This window comes from Diaporthe batatas (genome assembly GCF_019321695.1).
Source record: "Diaporthe batatas strain CRI 302-4 chromosome Unknown Contig00002, whole genome shotgun sequence".
In the NCBI taxonomy this organism is placed as follows: Eukaryota; Fungi; Ascomycota; class Sordariomycetes; order Diaporthales; family Diaporthaceae; genus Diaporthe; species Diaporthe batatas.
The window spans coordinates 2,902,248-2,914,328 of record NW_025408549.1 but is presented as its reverse complement, the minus strand read 5'-3'; the positions used below and the strand labels follow the sequence as shown (position 1 = coordinate 2,914,328).

Genomic DNA, 12,081 nt, shown 5'->3' with positions numbered 1-12,081 from the left:
TTTGCCCCCATACCTAGCTGACGACTTCATCACACGAGGCTGGCCACTCTCCAGAGCCTTGCTTCTTGCCCGTCGACTGGTGCTGTCCAAACAATAGCCAGCCTTCTCTTACGGGCTCCTTTCCTGCAGGTCCAGATCCTGCTCGGACAACTCTTACATCCTACGAGTGGCTCATCTGTGGACTCCCTGGCTTGTTAGAACATACAGCAGGCAACATGGAGTACTCTAGCTTCTCGTTCGACGCTACCTATCAGTTCTTCCCTCATAGCCAGGCATTCCCCACACAAACCCTCACCGATGACTATGACACCACCGGCCCAGACATGCTGTTAAGCTTCCCAAGTCATGATACTTCAGCTGAGCCACTGGATCTCTACGGTCACTCATCAATGCAGAGATTCTTGAAGGACAACCAACGTGCTTCATTGTTCAACCCCATGCCACAGCCACAGGCTCCAAGTGTTACACAGCCTGTCCATGCCCTTCCACCCACAGCCTCACATGGTCGTCAAGGATCACCCTTCTCCTCAAACGAGCCATCAAGTTGCAGCGGTGGCCAGAGCCCGCACGCAGACAGCGATCTCTACACTGACAACACACCCTCCACACCATCTGACACGATGCTCTTTACCCAGTACACCTCGGCGCGTCCCGGATTTTACGAGCCCGAAGGCCAGCTTCCGTTGTTTGGAATAGGTGAAGTGCCTGGTGAAGCCGGCCAATTTATGACAATGGGAGACTGCAACAACATCGAAGACTCAAAGACCGGATGGGAAGACTCGGGCCAAGCCATCGACTTCGACACGCCGCAACACAGCTTCACCGGCGGAAGCCAGACAGCGGACTCCACGGACGCCGCCGGCGCAGCCACGCAAGATTCAGCTGGCCCCAGCTACGGCCGCCTAGCCAGCCCAGAAGACACACCTACGATTATCAAAGATGAGATACTCATTCCTGAACATGTCGTACCCGCAGAGAAAACGCCAAGTGCATACCCCAGCCCCAGTACTGGAGCAAGCGAGGACGACCTGGAAGGGATAGACGTCGCCGCTTTCCAAAGCGACGACGACGAAGATGATGGCGACTATCGCCCGGACAGGAAACATGCCGGTTCTGCTGCACCGCGGTCCAACAAGCTGAAGAGAGGCGCAGCCAAGAAGCCCCTCGACAGGCCGGCGCCGAAAAGAGCGAGGACGGCCTCGTCGGTACAGCCACTCAAGATCCTTCCACCCCCAAGTGCCAGAACCCAAGGCTCTTACCTCTGCCCAGAGTGCTCCCATTCGTTCAAAGACGAGTGTACTCTTCAGAGCCACGTCAAAAAGCAGCACACCCGGCCTTTCATCTGTGTTTTCAGGTTCGCAGGATGTCAGTCGACCTTTGCAAGCAAGAACGAGTGGAAACGCCACGTCATGTCTCAGCACCTCCTGCTGTACTACTGGTTGTGTGACATCGACGTGTGCGCGCACAACAAGAACAACCCGACGGCGCCACACTCGCACGGCGGCAAGCGAAACAAGAGCCGCCGTGCTGAGAACGCCGCCGCGTGCGAGCTCCTCGGACCCGCCCTCCCAGACGGCGCCATCTTCAACCGCAAAGACCTGTACACCCAGCACCTACGCCGGATGCACACGCCGGCACACATAAAGAAGACGGGGTCTGCGAAGTCGTCCAAGAAGGCCGCGGCCTCGTTGCAAGCATCGTCCTGCGCCAGCCCCGCCGACTGGGACGACAACATCAAGGTCCTCCAGAACAAGGCGCTGCGCGAGCGCTGCCAACTGCCGGACTACATGGAGTGTCCCGCCCCCCACTGCACCCAGACCTTCAACGGCGTCGACGCGTGGGACCAGCGCATGGAGCACGTCGCGAGGCACCTCGAGAAGGCCGCCACCGGGGCGGAAGAGCCGGTTGTGTTTGGTGGGCCCACAGACCCGTCGCTCATGGCCTGGGTGGCGAGGCCCGATGTCGCCGTTGCCAGGCAGGAGATGCCCACCGGGAAGTGGGTGCTCAACAACCCCCTCCGTCCGGCGAGTGACGGCCGCACTACGGGCAGGAAGAAGTCGGCGGCGGCCGCGGCCGCGACTGCAGCAGCAGCAGCGACTTCGCCTGTGATTGTTGCGACCTCGCCAGCGGTGACCTCGGTAGCTAGTGAGATTTTTGTTGGGGACGGGGACGAGGATGCCGAAGGTGAAGAGGAGTAAAAAGGCCCATTTGGGCAGACAGGCACACAGGCATGCACGGTTTTGGTTTTATGGTCTGGTACACCTTACTTGGGTTGGATTAGATGTTTTTTGGATACCCCTTTGAACCCTTCTTTTACCTGGGGTCATCCCATCCCCCTTTCTTCTTTCTCTTCCTCGCAAGATCAGTTACACTGCGACGGAAACCTGCCGGTGTATTTCTATTGGTACATATGTACTTGTCGTGTCTAGTCTATAAAGTGCAGTGATGATTTACGAAGGCATATGAATTTGATGACTCTAACACCACCCCGTCTCTTGGACAATCTTCTCGTTGGCAGGCCTGCTCACCTGCTGTTGACTCACTGTGCATTGAAAGATTCGTTGCGATGATGTATATTCATTCGGGGTTTCTCTGTCTAAGGAACCTGGCTGGGCTCTATTCCACCGTTTGTCCCCACACCGTTCCTGGTCGGAGCGTTTGAAAACCTACAAGGTGACTTGACTGGTCTCTCGAAGGCACCAAATGGTTCAATTGTCCTTGGAGTTTGTGAATGGGACCATGCCATGCGGGGCACCATTTACGCAACACGCCTGGTGACAATGTTGATCAGATGGACTCCACTTAAGATCTTGACGTTACTGCATCGCTGCCTGCTTCTTGCGTTACAAGCTCTCCAAAACATCGTCTGTTTTTGTTGTTGGATAGGTCGTCCTGGTGCCTTCCAAAATACGAGTGCAAACGTTCAAGCAGCACAATCCACCCGTCCTGTCCTCGCATTTCGAATCAACAACACGACACCACCGCTCGTTTCCCACATCTCGAGTATCGAGGATATCACGATACCAGTATGCATCCCGTACAGAAACTATCACCGTCTCACTCCCAAAGCTCTGCTGGCAGATCCACTCTGGCCGACGACGACGACGTTGTCACCTCAGCAACAAGCTACGACATGCACCGCCAACGGCCCCAGCAACCCTCCGAGAAGAGGCGCTCACCACGATTTATCGTCGCCGTGCTTGGGCTTCTCGTCTTCATCGCAGAGTTCGGGGCCAGCCTGTCCGATGTGCCCTCAGTCCGCCTCCTCCAGGAGATCATATGTCGCAGAGAACTCGGTCTCGCTCCTGACAGCCCGGTCGAGGAGGGAAAGTGTCACACCGATGCAGTCCAGGGTCAGCTGAACGTTGTATCTATGGGTGGTTTGGTGTTCGGATACCTTCCTGGTAAGCACCGCTTCTGTCCCTGTGGCCCAGCCACCAACGCTCACGGTACCAGGCATCCTGGTCGCACTCCCTTACGGTTCTCTTGCCGACCGACGGGGTCGCAAGCCTGTCCTGGGCCTCTGTATCTGGGGCATGATCTTGTCTCAACTCATCTGGATCGCCGCTGCCTGGAACCACCCGCGCTGGGACTTGCGCAACGTCTGGTTTTCGGCCCTGCCCTTGCTGATTGGTGGCGGGGCGACTGTCGCAGAGGCCATGGTGTTTGCCATCATCGCAGATGTCGCCCCTGAGGGGAAGACGTAAGACTTTGTTCCCACACGGCGAGGCGTCTTGAGCGCTTGCACGACTGCCGCTGACTGTCTGCTCTCCTGGTCAGAGCAACTTACTTCCAATTCGAGATATGCGCCGTCCTCCTCGCCGAGGCGGTCGCGCCCTTCGTCGCATCAGCCATGATGACCTACTCCGTCTGGACCCCGATCCTCGTGTCACCGGCAGTCATGGCCCTGGGCGGGACGCTGATCTGTCTGATACCCGAGACGCTGCACACAAAGCCCAGCTCACCCAGCAACACCCGTCGAAAGGTCACGCCCGCCGTTCCCAAACCGCTCACGTTCACAGACCGAGTCCACAAGTACGCCCCCGAGGCCAAACCAGCCCCGCCGCCGTCCACATACGCCCGCCTCCGCGACTCCCTAGCCTCCACCGCCCGCCTCCTCAAGTCCCGCGACGCCCTCGCCCTGACACCCGGCGCAACCCTCGCCACCCCAGTGGTGACGGTGACGATGGGCATCACGCTGCGGTACATGCCCCTCCGCTTCGGCTGGACCCTCGCGCAGACGGGCATGGTGCTCGGCGTGCGGACGGGCCTCAACATCCTGGTGCTGCTCGTCTTCCTCCCCGTCGTCAGCAACTCGCTGCTGTCGACGCAGGACGGCCGCGGCCGCGACATGGTCCTCGCCCGCGCCTCGGCGCTCCTCCTGGCCGCGGGCGAGGCCGTCTTTGCGTGCGCGCCGGAGGTCGGCGCGGCGTGCGCGGGGCTCGCGGTCCTCACGCTCGGCTCGGGCTTGCCTAGCCTCTGCCGTGCTGTCCTCGCGCGGCTTGTGGGCCGGGGGCAGGGCGGCCGGCTGTTTGGTCTGCTTGCTGTCTTTGAGATGCTGGGGTTCCTCTGCTGCGGGGTCGGCTTTGGCGCTGTCTTCCAGGCTGGGCTGGGGCACGGGCTGGCGCCTGGGGCTGATGGTGATGGTGGAGGGCTTATTGTCGGAGGGACGGTGCTTCGGGGCCGGGAGGCGTGGCTTGCGCTGGTTTTCTACGTGGCGGCTGGGATCTATGTCGTCTGTGCCGGCCTTCTCTGGATCGTGCGGAAGGGGGTCGACGGTCGGGGTGGTGATATTGGTGACGCGGCCAGTATATCCTCGGCGGCTTCCTCGGCTTCGCTGCTTCATGAGGCGAGGATACTTGCGGATGGTCGGTTCACGAGGAAGCACCCCAGCTTGGAGAATGTTGCTGTGGCGGTCTGACGTGAAGGGGTTGAGGGGCCGTGCATGGGAGATATCAGGGAGAGTATTTGGTAATTGAGGTTTCCTCCGTAGGAAATCACGTAGTCTCAACTTTTGAGAGCCTCACACACAAGTCCACGACGCAGCCATCATCAGTATGTGATGAGCCAGCATCAGCACTGTTTAAAGAGCTTGCTACCTACGCCAACCTACTTCCCCGCGTCAATACACGTGTCTTTTGGCTCAGGTTCTGGATGCAAGGTTTTAAAATGGCAATGCCAACTGACCGTCAGCTGTGAGTGATCGGTGATCTTGAAACGGTCAGGTTTTGCGCTGTTCGGCCAGTGCGGGTGATGCATATCCCTACTGCAAGAAGTCGTGCTACCTGGTGCCTTTTATCTTGAAAGCTGGATTCTGATTTCAATATACAGAATAGAACTGTATTAAATACAAATTCGAACCTCATATTTCTTGTAATTTTATCAGAGGTGCAATGGTGGCGGTATGTGGACATTTGGTTGAGGAGGACGGGACCCGCTTGAGACGGCATTCATGTAAGATGATTGGACACCCACTCCATCCGACCACCAGACCTCTCCTGCAAATAGATTGATACCTACCAAATATCGTCTGGCAGACACTGAGGCTGGAATTAATTCTATTGATTGATTTCTAGGTATTTTACTCTTCTGGCACGTCAACATGGATTTTGTTGCGCCTTATGTCTTTTGGGCTCAGCACGGGATGGGAGGGCGGCTCAGTGCTGACACCGAACATGGTGACCCGTGGAGGATGTCTCCTTGATCATTGCTTTATGGGAATGAAGAACTGTTCTGCGTGTTCCTAACCTTTTAGATGTTACTGAAATTACTGGGCATCTTTAAAACAAGGTCGAGTCGTGTTACCGGTGAGAAGCAAACATAGTGAGGCATCTCATTGCTGCCATGTTGCTCAGCGGGCAGGACATCACTGCGGAATACGAGGCCAGGCCCAGCACTGCAAGCAGTATTAGAGCTCGCACTCCCAGCGGGGGAGATGCGATGTACATAAAAACTCTCTTTTCACATTCTGAAAAGTGTCTGAAAATGTGGGGGGGTGCCCCGAAGCCAGCGGCTCCATGACCCGGGGGGGGGGGGTACCTGTGCTGCACACAACTTGATTCCATTATATAGGCTGGCTCTTTCAACTGAAATCAACGAACCAGCATGGAGGAATGGTGTAGTGGTAATGGCGCGAGACTATATTTGCAATATTCCACAAAACCGGCCGCTCTGGTGTCACTTACTTGCTATAAGTAACTGGATCATCGTTGGCATTGGGCTCCTTCGAGCCCCTCTTTTTTTGTCCTTTTTTCTCCCCGTCTTTGCGAATTCACTGTTTCTATCAAGAGGAGATCCCGAGTTCGAGCTGTACTGGAATCATCTTTTTTTTCTCTTTTAGAATGCCTTTTCATCAGAAAAGTTCACTGCCTCATCAAGCGGGCCGCCAATGAGGACGGGCGGAAGCAGCCTGAAGTGCCCGGGGTCAGTCTGTCACGCATTGTGACGACACCCTCACAGACCAGCGCTCCATTGTTCCGCCGTGCTTACTCACCTCGCACGTCTAGACCACTCATTGGCAGCCGGTATAAAAGAGCATCTCACAGTCCGCTACCTGTTTGTCTGTTACGCTCATCTCTCCTCTCGACAGGTACCTAAAATGTTCACCTAGTTGCGGGCATTAACCGTTCGAACCCAGACCACCCGATAAACCCCTCGATTGACAAATCAACACCAAAACAATATGGCGCAAGAATTCGGCACCGAAACCCAGCCGCAATCGGCACAGCGCATGTACAACACGCGCGCCCCCAACTACGAGGACTCATGGCACCCCGACTACTCCCGGCGCTTCATGGCCCTCGTGCCGCTGCGCCCGGGCGACCGCGTCCTGGACCTCTGCTGTGGCACAGGGCTGGAGGCGTTCATCGCCGCCGATGCGGTGGGCGAGGAGGGCGAGGTCGTCGGGGTCGACGTCTCGGCCGGGATGCTGGCGCAGCTGCGCGAGAGGCAGGGGCGGGAGCCGCGCGTGGGCGGGCGGATCAGGACGTTCCAGCACGACGTGACCGACCTCGGCGGGCTGGCCGCTGAGCTCGACAAGGGGAGGGGGTTTGATGCCATCCTGTGCTCGTGCGCGTTCGTCCTGTTCGAGGACCCGGCGGCGGTCGTGGCGCACTGGAGGGAGTACCTGAGGCCCGGCGGGCTGATGGCCATCGACATCACGCACGAGTGCAATCTCCGCCCGGGATTGGTCCTGGAGCAGGCCGCGAGGAGGCTGGGCGCCACGTTCCCGTCGAACCGCCTGTGGATCCAGTCGATCGACTCGTTCAGGGAGATACTGGAGGGGCAGGGGCTTGTGGTCGAGAAGGCTGTCCCGGTGGAAAGGCAGTCGGGCAAGGGGTCGGTGTTTTACGGGGTCGAGGAGGCGGATTCTCAGTTTGACTATTTCGTGAACAGCCCGCTGACACAGAATTCCGTCTCCGAGTCGTTCAAGATCGAGGCTAAGCCTCTCTTCCGGGAGGAATGGGCAAAGATCGCAGTGGATGGCAAGGTTGAGAGCGTGGATGTGTCCTACGTGTACGTTGCGCGGAGGCCTTGAGAAGCAACGTGGCATGCGAGTTCTCCGCAGCTCTTTGTTCATTGATGAATCTATATCTTCGCTCGGTTTGAGCTCTTTATCTTCGGCTTTATTGGAATCTTTGGATGATCACCAGCAAGTGCCAGACCAGTGACGCCCTCCAGCTCTTCTACGGCTTCGAAAGCCCTGCCCAGGTTGACCTTGATTGTTCTGAACCCTGCCTTGCTAGCCGACTTCAAATTCTGGCCAATGTCGTCAAGGAAGAGGACGTCTCCCGGCTTGACGCCGTCCTTCCAGCCCAGTGATTTCCCTCTCGTAGAATCCTTATTTGCTCTGGCGAACTTGTCCACCTCTCGCACGGCGAGCTCATAGATCCTAGGATCGGGCTTCCTGAGGCCGACGTGGGCGGAAGATATGAAGACGTCGAAGATGCTCCTGATCGGGTCCGAGGAGAGGTCTGGCCGGTGAAGCTTGTGTCCCGGTGGGAAAATGACCGTGTTGCTCAGTGCAGCGAGAAGAAACTTCCCGCTGGCCTTGAGGGTCTTCAGAGCCGGGTACATCCAAGGGTCGGGGCCAACAGCTGAAGACATCATGTCGTTGAACAGCAAGTCTGCATCGAGACTAGGTACAGGCGGCGTCGACTGCGGTAACCGCGGATCCTTGGCCCGCTGGTCCTTGTAGAATGCCTCCCATAGGTCTGGGCGGTGCAAGTCCTTGGAAAATCCCTCTGTGAAGGCAGTGTCTAGGGGGATCTCGCCCCTTTCTAGGCGGTGCCAAAAGCCATTGGGAGACGTTTTGGAGATGGAGTAGTTGACCCAGCCTGGTGGGATCCCGAGACTGAGCTCATAGTCTAGGATTGCCTGAAAGGGGGAGACGACCTAGATGGACATTAACGTGGGGACAGATAGCTTGTTGTTTTGCAGTGAACAGCGAGTCCCCAGGACACGAAAGCACGTGGACCGGTGAGAAAGGAACCAGGCTGCCTGAGAGTCCTATGTTCAGTGACTTACGACGACGCCGCCTATGTCGAAGAGGATAACCTTGGGCTGGCTGCCCATCTCTGCATCGATGCCCTCGAGAATGGTTTCAACTGGCTGGTCCTCGGAGAGCATGCTAAAAAGACGTGTTTACTGTTGGTGTAGCTACTGTGCAAGTCAGTGTCACGAAATCATTGCAAAGAGACCGAACGCATGGCTGTTGGGTCCTAGTTACGAGAGGCGAGGCCGGACAGTGGACACTCTCCCCATGGGGGACTCATTAGAGGCACTGCCGGACCTCGGCTCGTTTGGCAGAGTGGTTGGCATTGGTTGCTGGCAGCCAGAGGTACTGCGGTACGCAGGGACTTGGCATGGAAAAGCGATAAGCGATAACGTCCCCGACCCAAGTCCTTTTGAGCCCCCACACCTTTGGGCGTCCCCAACCCAAGTCTGTCTCCAGGGACCCACTGCTGGGCCGGCCAGCCAATAGCGTCACATAGGGTTTCCCCTCCACAAACCACACGGCAAAAAGGTTTGCGATTTCTCAACCCGCCCTGCTGAACCCCCGTTCCTGACTTCGACAATCAACCAACGACCTTGTGGACATTCAGCCCCAAACAGTCGGTCAAGATGGTGAGTCTGCGACATCAATCCGTTCTCGAGGCCTTCTCGAGTTCTGTTCTTGGGGGATGAGAGTCAAAGCAAGATGCTTCGGATGGATAAGAACAATCTGAAGCGCAAATTGCTGACTCGATTGGACAACCGCAGCCTTTCCACAAGCTTGTGAAGAGCAGCGCGTACTACAGGTGAGTTCATCTGAATCCCCCGGTGATGTGCTCTAGGAGTGGCATCGACTGCGGCCTCAAGCAGGCAACCAACCGACAGACGCTGACACCCTTTGCAGTCGCTTCCAGACCAAGTACAAGCGCAGAAGGTCCGGAAAGACCGACTACTATGCCCGCAAGCGTCTGATCACCCAGGCCAAGAACAAGTACAATGCTCCCAAGTACCGCCTGGTGGTCCGCTTCACCAACCGGGACATCATCCTGTGCGTATAACCCACACCTGCCGACGAAACGAACGTGTCTGTTGGACAGATGGCTGACAGTGGTCGTGACTACAGGCAGATCGTCTCCTCCGAGATCAGCGGTGACAAGGTCTTCGTCTCTGCCTACGCCCACGAGCTGCGCGCCTACGGCATCGAGCACGGTCTGACCAACTGGGCTGCTGCCTACGCCACCGGTCTCCTGATCGCCCGCCGTGCCCTCAAGAAGCTCGGCATGGACGAGACCTTCACCGGTGTCGAGGAGGCTGACGGCGAGTACACCCTGACCGAGGCCGCCGAGACCGACGATGGTGAGCGCCGCCCCTTCAAGGCCAACCTCGACGTCGGTCTGGCCCGCACCTCGACCGGTGCCCGTGTCTTCGGTGCCCTCAAGGGTGCCTCTGACGGTGGCATCTTCGTCCCCCACTCCGAGAACCGTTTCCCCGGTTACGACATGGAGACCAAGGAGCTCGACGCCGACACCCTCCGCAAGTACATCTACGGTGGCCACGTCGCCGAGTACATGGAGACCCTCGCCGACGATGACGAGGAGCGCTACAAGAGCCAGTTCCAGAAGTACATCGACGACGATGTCGAGGCCGATGGCGTTGAGGACCTGTACACCGAGGCCCACAAGGCCATCCGTGAGGACCCCTTCAAGAAGTACGAGAGCGACGCTCCCAAGAAGACCAAGGAGGAGTGGAAGGCCGAGTCCAAGAAGTACCGCAGCAAGAAGCTGAGCTACGAGGAGAAGAAGCAGCGTGTCCAGGCCAAGATCGCTGAGCTCCGCTCCGAGTAAGCGGTCCTTTAGCCTTTCGATACCCAACAAAACCACTACTCGCGTATGACTTTGTCTCGGAGAGCAGGGGAAATCGACCTGAAAAGAAAAAGGGTCTGGATGGAATACCGGCGTTGCGTCAATGGGAAAGGTTGTCTTCAAGGGTTCGGGTCTAAGGAAAACCAATGAAAAGTTCTAGCCACCCTTGAATTGGGCCTCCTCCAGCTCATTCATTCACACTGTCCGGCTCTCTTGACCCATCGCAAGTGACATGCAAAAATTCTTTCTACAACACATGTGCCACGGCAGTTCTTGTCGGCAGGCGACGGCGTTTGAGCCTTCCAATTCTCGTCGATGTCGTACTGTGACAGACTAGGTGCAGGGCACACGGGGACAAGCAGGTGGTTGATGGCATGCGGCCTGCAGTAGCGCGTAAGGGCTCTGCAGCGCAGTGCTACAATGCCATGTCGAAGTCATGCCTCGCACCCTCCGCCGGCCTGCCGGCCTGGCGGCCTGGCGGGACAGCAAGGAACACCGCGTGTCCCACGGCTTGGCTGCCTCCTGTCACCTCACGAACCAAACCCGCGCGGCGTAAGTGGTCCGGATCTGGGTTCTTGTGGCCTGCACCCCTGAGCCCTTCGTGCTGCTCCCAAGGCATCCGTGACACCTGCTGCATTGACAACAAAGGGCGAATCACTGGCCCATCTGACTCGGGCCAAGTCCTCCGCAGCACAAGGTTTAGTTTTATTTTTTATTTTTATTTTTATCTTCTTGTAGGGGATGCGGACAGGGTGGGCAAGGGACGGGACAGAGACGAGCAGACAGGCAAGCAGATACACTAGCTGGAGCGAACGGGCCGGGGGAATAATTAGAACAGGAAGGCTACGGAGCCCCGATGGATCCGATGGGTCCGATGGGGGAGAGGCCATCTCTCGGGACGGCGATGGGCTTGCAAATTGGGTTGGGCTGGGGAGGGTCCTGTTTTGGATGCTTGGACCCCCCGAAGAGCCGAGGATAATTCGCGATCATTTTTGTTTTGGTGAGAGCTGGTGGTTCTCTAGGTTCGGCGGATGTTGCCGGTGGGTTTTCCGCCAGGACGGAATTGAACTGCTGGCCGGCCGTGCGCGTGGAAATATGATTTCGGAATTCAGGAGCCATGACCTGACTGACTGGCTTACCGACCTGGCTCTTGGTGAATTTTGTACAGTGGTCCAGTGTTCAAAGCAGCGGTGGGCGCGCGGCTAGGGCGCCATACTGTCAAGAACCCGCACTAGCAGCGGCAGAGGAGGACCTGTCGGCTACTGCCCCAGACAGCTGGGATCGGGAATACCAGTGAAGAATATCAACCGTGTCGTCTATTCCCTTGAGGTCTGGATTTCTAAGCAATGTGGCAAGCCCTCAAAGGGTTGCTGGCTGGCATTGTGCAGCGTCTCAATTTGGAATCACCTAGATAGACCACCTACGTATGCACATTTGCTCCTCGACCACAGGGAATACGGCCGCCGGGCGGGAATGAACAGGGTAAAGCCCTATATGCGACCGACCGGGCGGAGCAGTTGCCCTGAAGGGGAGTGCTGGACTCGTGACGCTCTTGGCCCCAGGGGGGTGGGTGGTTCGTCACGATGGCAGCTGGATGGCGGAGGTCGGCGGTGAGTGGTGCGGTGCAGGCAGGGCAGGGCAGGTAAAATGCTGCTGGGATGGGCTGGACCATCGGAGGGGGGGGGAAATGGTTGCTGCCGGCCATGCTCTCGAGATCAGATGAGGT

At 57.5% G+C, this 12,081-nt stretch overlaps 5 protein-coding genes across 5 annotated transcripts; 4 read left to right on the top strand and 1 right to left on the bottom strand.

The window, feature by feature from the left end:
- Positions 1-215: 215 nt before the first annotated feature.
- On the top strand, positions 216-2,198 carry KVR01_001354 (uncharacterized protein; the record flags this gene model as incomplete). The annotated part of the gene is made up of 1 exon (XM_044792603.1): positions 216-2,198. One exon carries the CDS (start codon positions 216-218, stop codon positions 2,196-2,198), a length of 1,983 nt encoding a protein of 660 aa, XP_044649309.1.
- An 830-nt stretch (positions 2,199-3,028) lies between these two features.
- Positions 3,029-4,921, top strand: KVR01_001359 (uncharacterized protein; the record flags this gene model as incomplete). The annotated part of the gene is made up of 3 exons (XM_044790890.1): positions 3,029-3,404; positions 3,457-3,703; positions 3,781-4,921. The coding sequence occupies 3 exons, from the start codon at positions 3,029-3,031 to the stop codon at positions 4,919-4,921; spliced, it is 1,764 nt and encodes a 587-aa protein (XP_044649314.1).
- Positions 4,922-6,586: 1,665 nt separating this feature from the next.
- Positions 6,587-7,537, top strand: KVR01_001841 (uncharacterized protein; the record flags this gene model as incomplete). The annotated part of the gene is made up of 1 exon (XM_044783371.1): positions 6,587-7,537. Exon 1 carries the CDS (start codon positions 6,683-6,685, stop codon positions 7,535-7,537), a length of 855 nt encoding a protein of 284 aa, XP_044649796.1. The 5' UTR covers positions 6,587-6,682.
- On the bottom strand, positions 7,502-8,797 carry KVR01_001587 (uncharacterized protein). The gene is made up of 2 exons (XM_044781897.1): positions 8,527-8,797; positions 7,502-8,394 (listed from the first exon to the last, which is right to left on the bottom strand). Exons 1-2 carry the CDS (start codon positions 8,626-8,628, stop codon positions 7,588-7,590), a joined length of 909 nt encoding a protein of 302 aa, XP_044649542.1. The 5' UTR covers positions 8,629-8,797; the 3' UTR covers positions 7,502-7,587.
- Positions 8,798-8,976: 179 nt separating this feature from the next.
- KVR01_001758 (ribosomal 60S subunit protein L5) lies at positions 8,977-11,614 on the top strand. The gene is made up of 4 exons (XM_044787590.1): positions 8,977-9,126; positions 9,262-9,299; positions 9,398-9,541; positions 9,617-11,614. Exons 1-4 carry the CDS (start codon positions 9,124-9,126, stop codon positions 10,335-10,337), a joined length of 906 nt encoding a protein of 301 aa, XP_044649713.1. The 5' UTR covers positions 8,977-9,123; the 3' UTR covers positions 10,338-11,614.
- Positions 11,615-12,081: the final 467 nt, after the last annotated feature.

Coding starts and splice junctions, on each gene's coding strand:
- KVR01_001758 (XM_044787590.1), top strand. Junction 9,300..9,397: donor AAGAGCAGCGCGTACTACAG/GTGAGTTCATCT, acceptor CACCCTTTGCAG/TCGCTTCCAGACCAAGTACA. Junction 9,542..9,616: donor ACCAACCGGGACATCATCCT/GTGCGTATAACC, acceptor TCGTGACTACAG/GCAGATCGTCTCCTCCGAGA.
- KVR01_001587 (XM_044781897.1), bottom strand. CDS start 8,628: ATGCTCTCCGAGGACCAGCCAGTTGAAACCATTCTCGAGGGCATCGAT. Junction 8,395..8,526: donor TCGACATAGGCGGCGTCGTC/GTAAGTCACTGA, acceptor ATGTCCATCTAG/GTCGTCTCCCCCTTTCAGGC.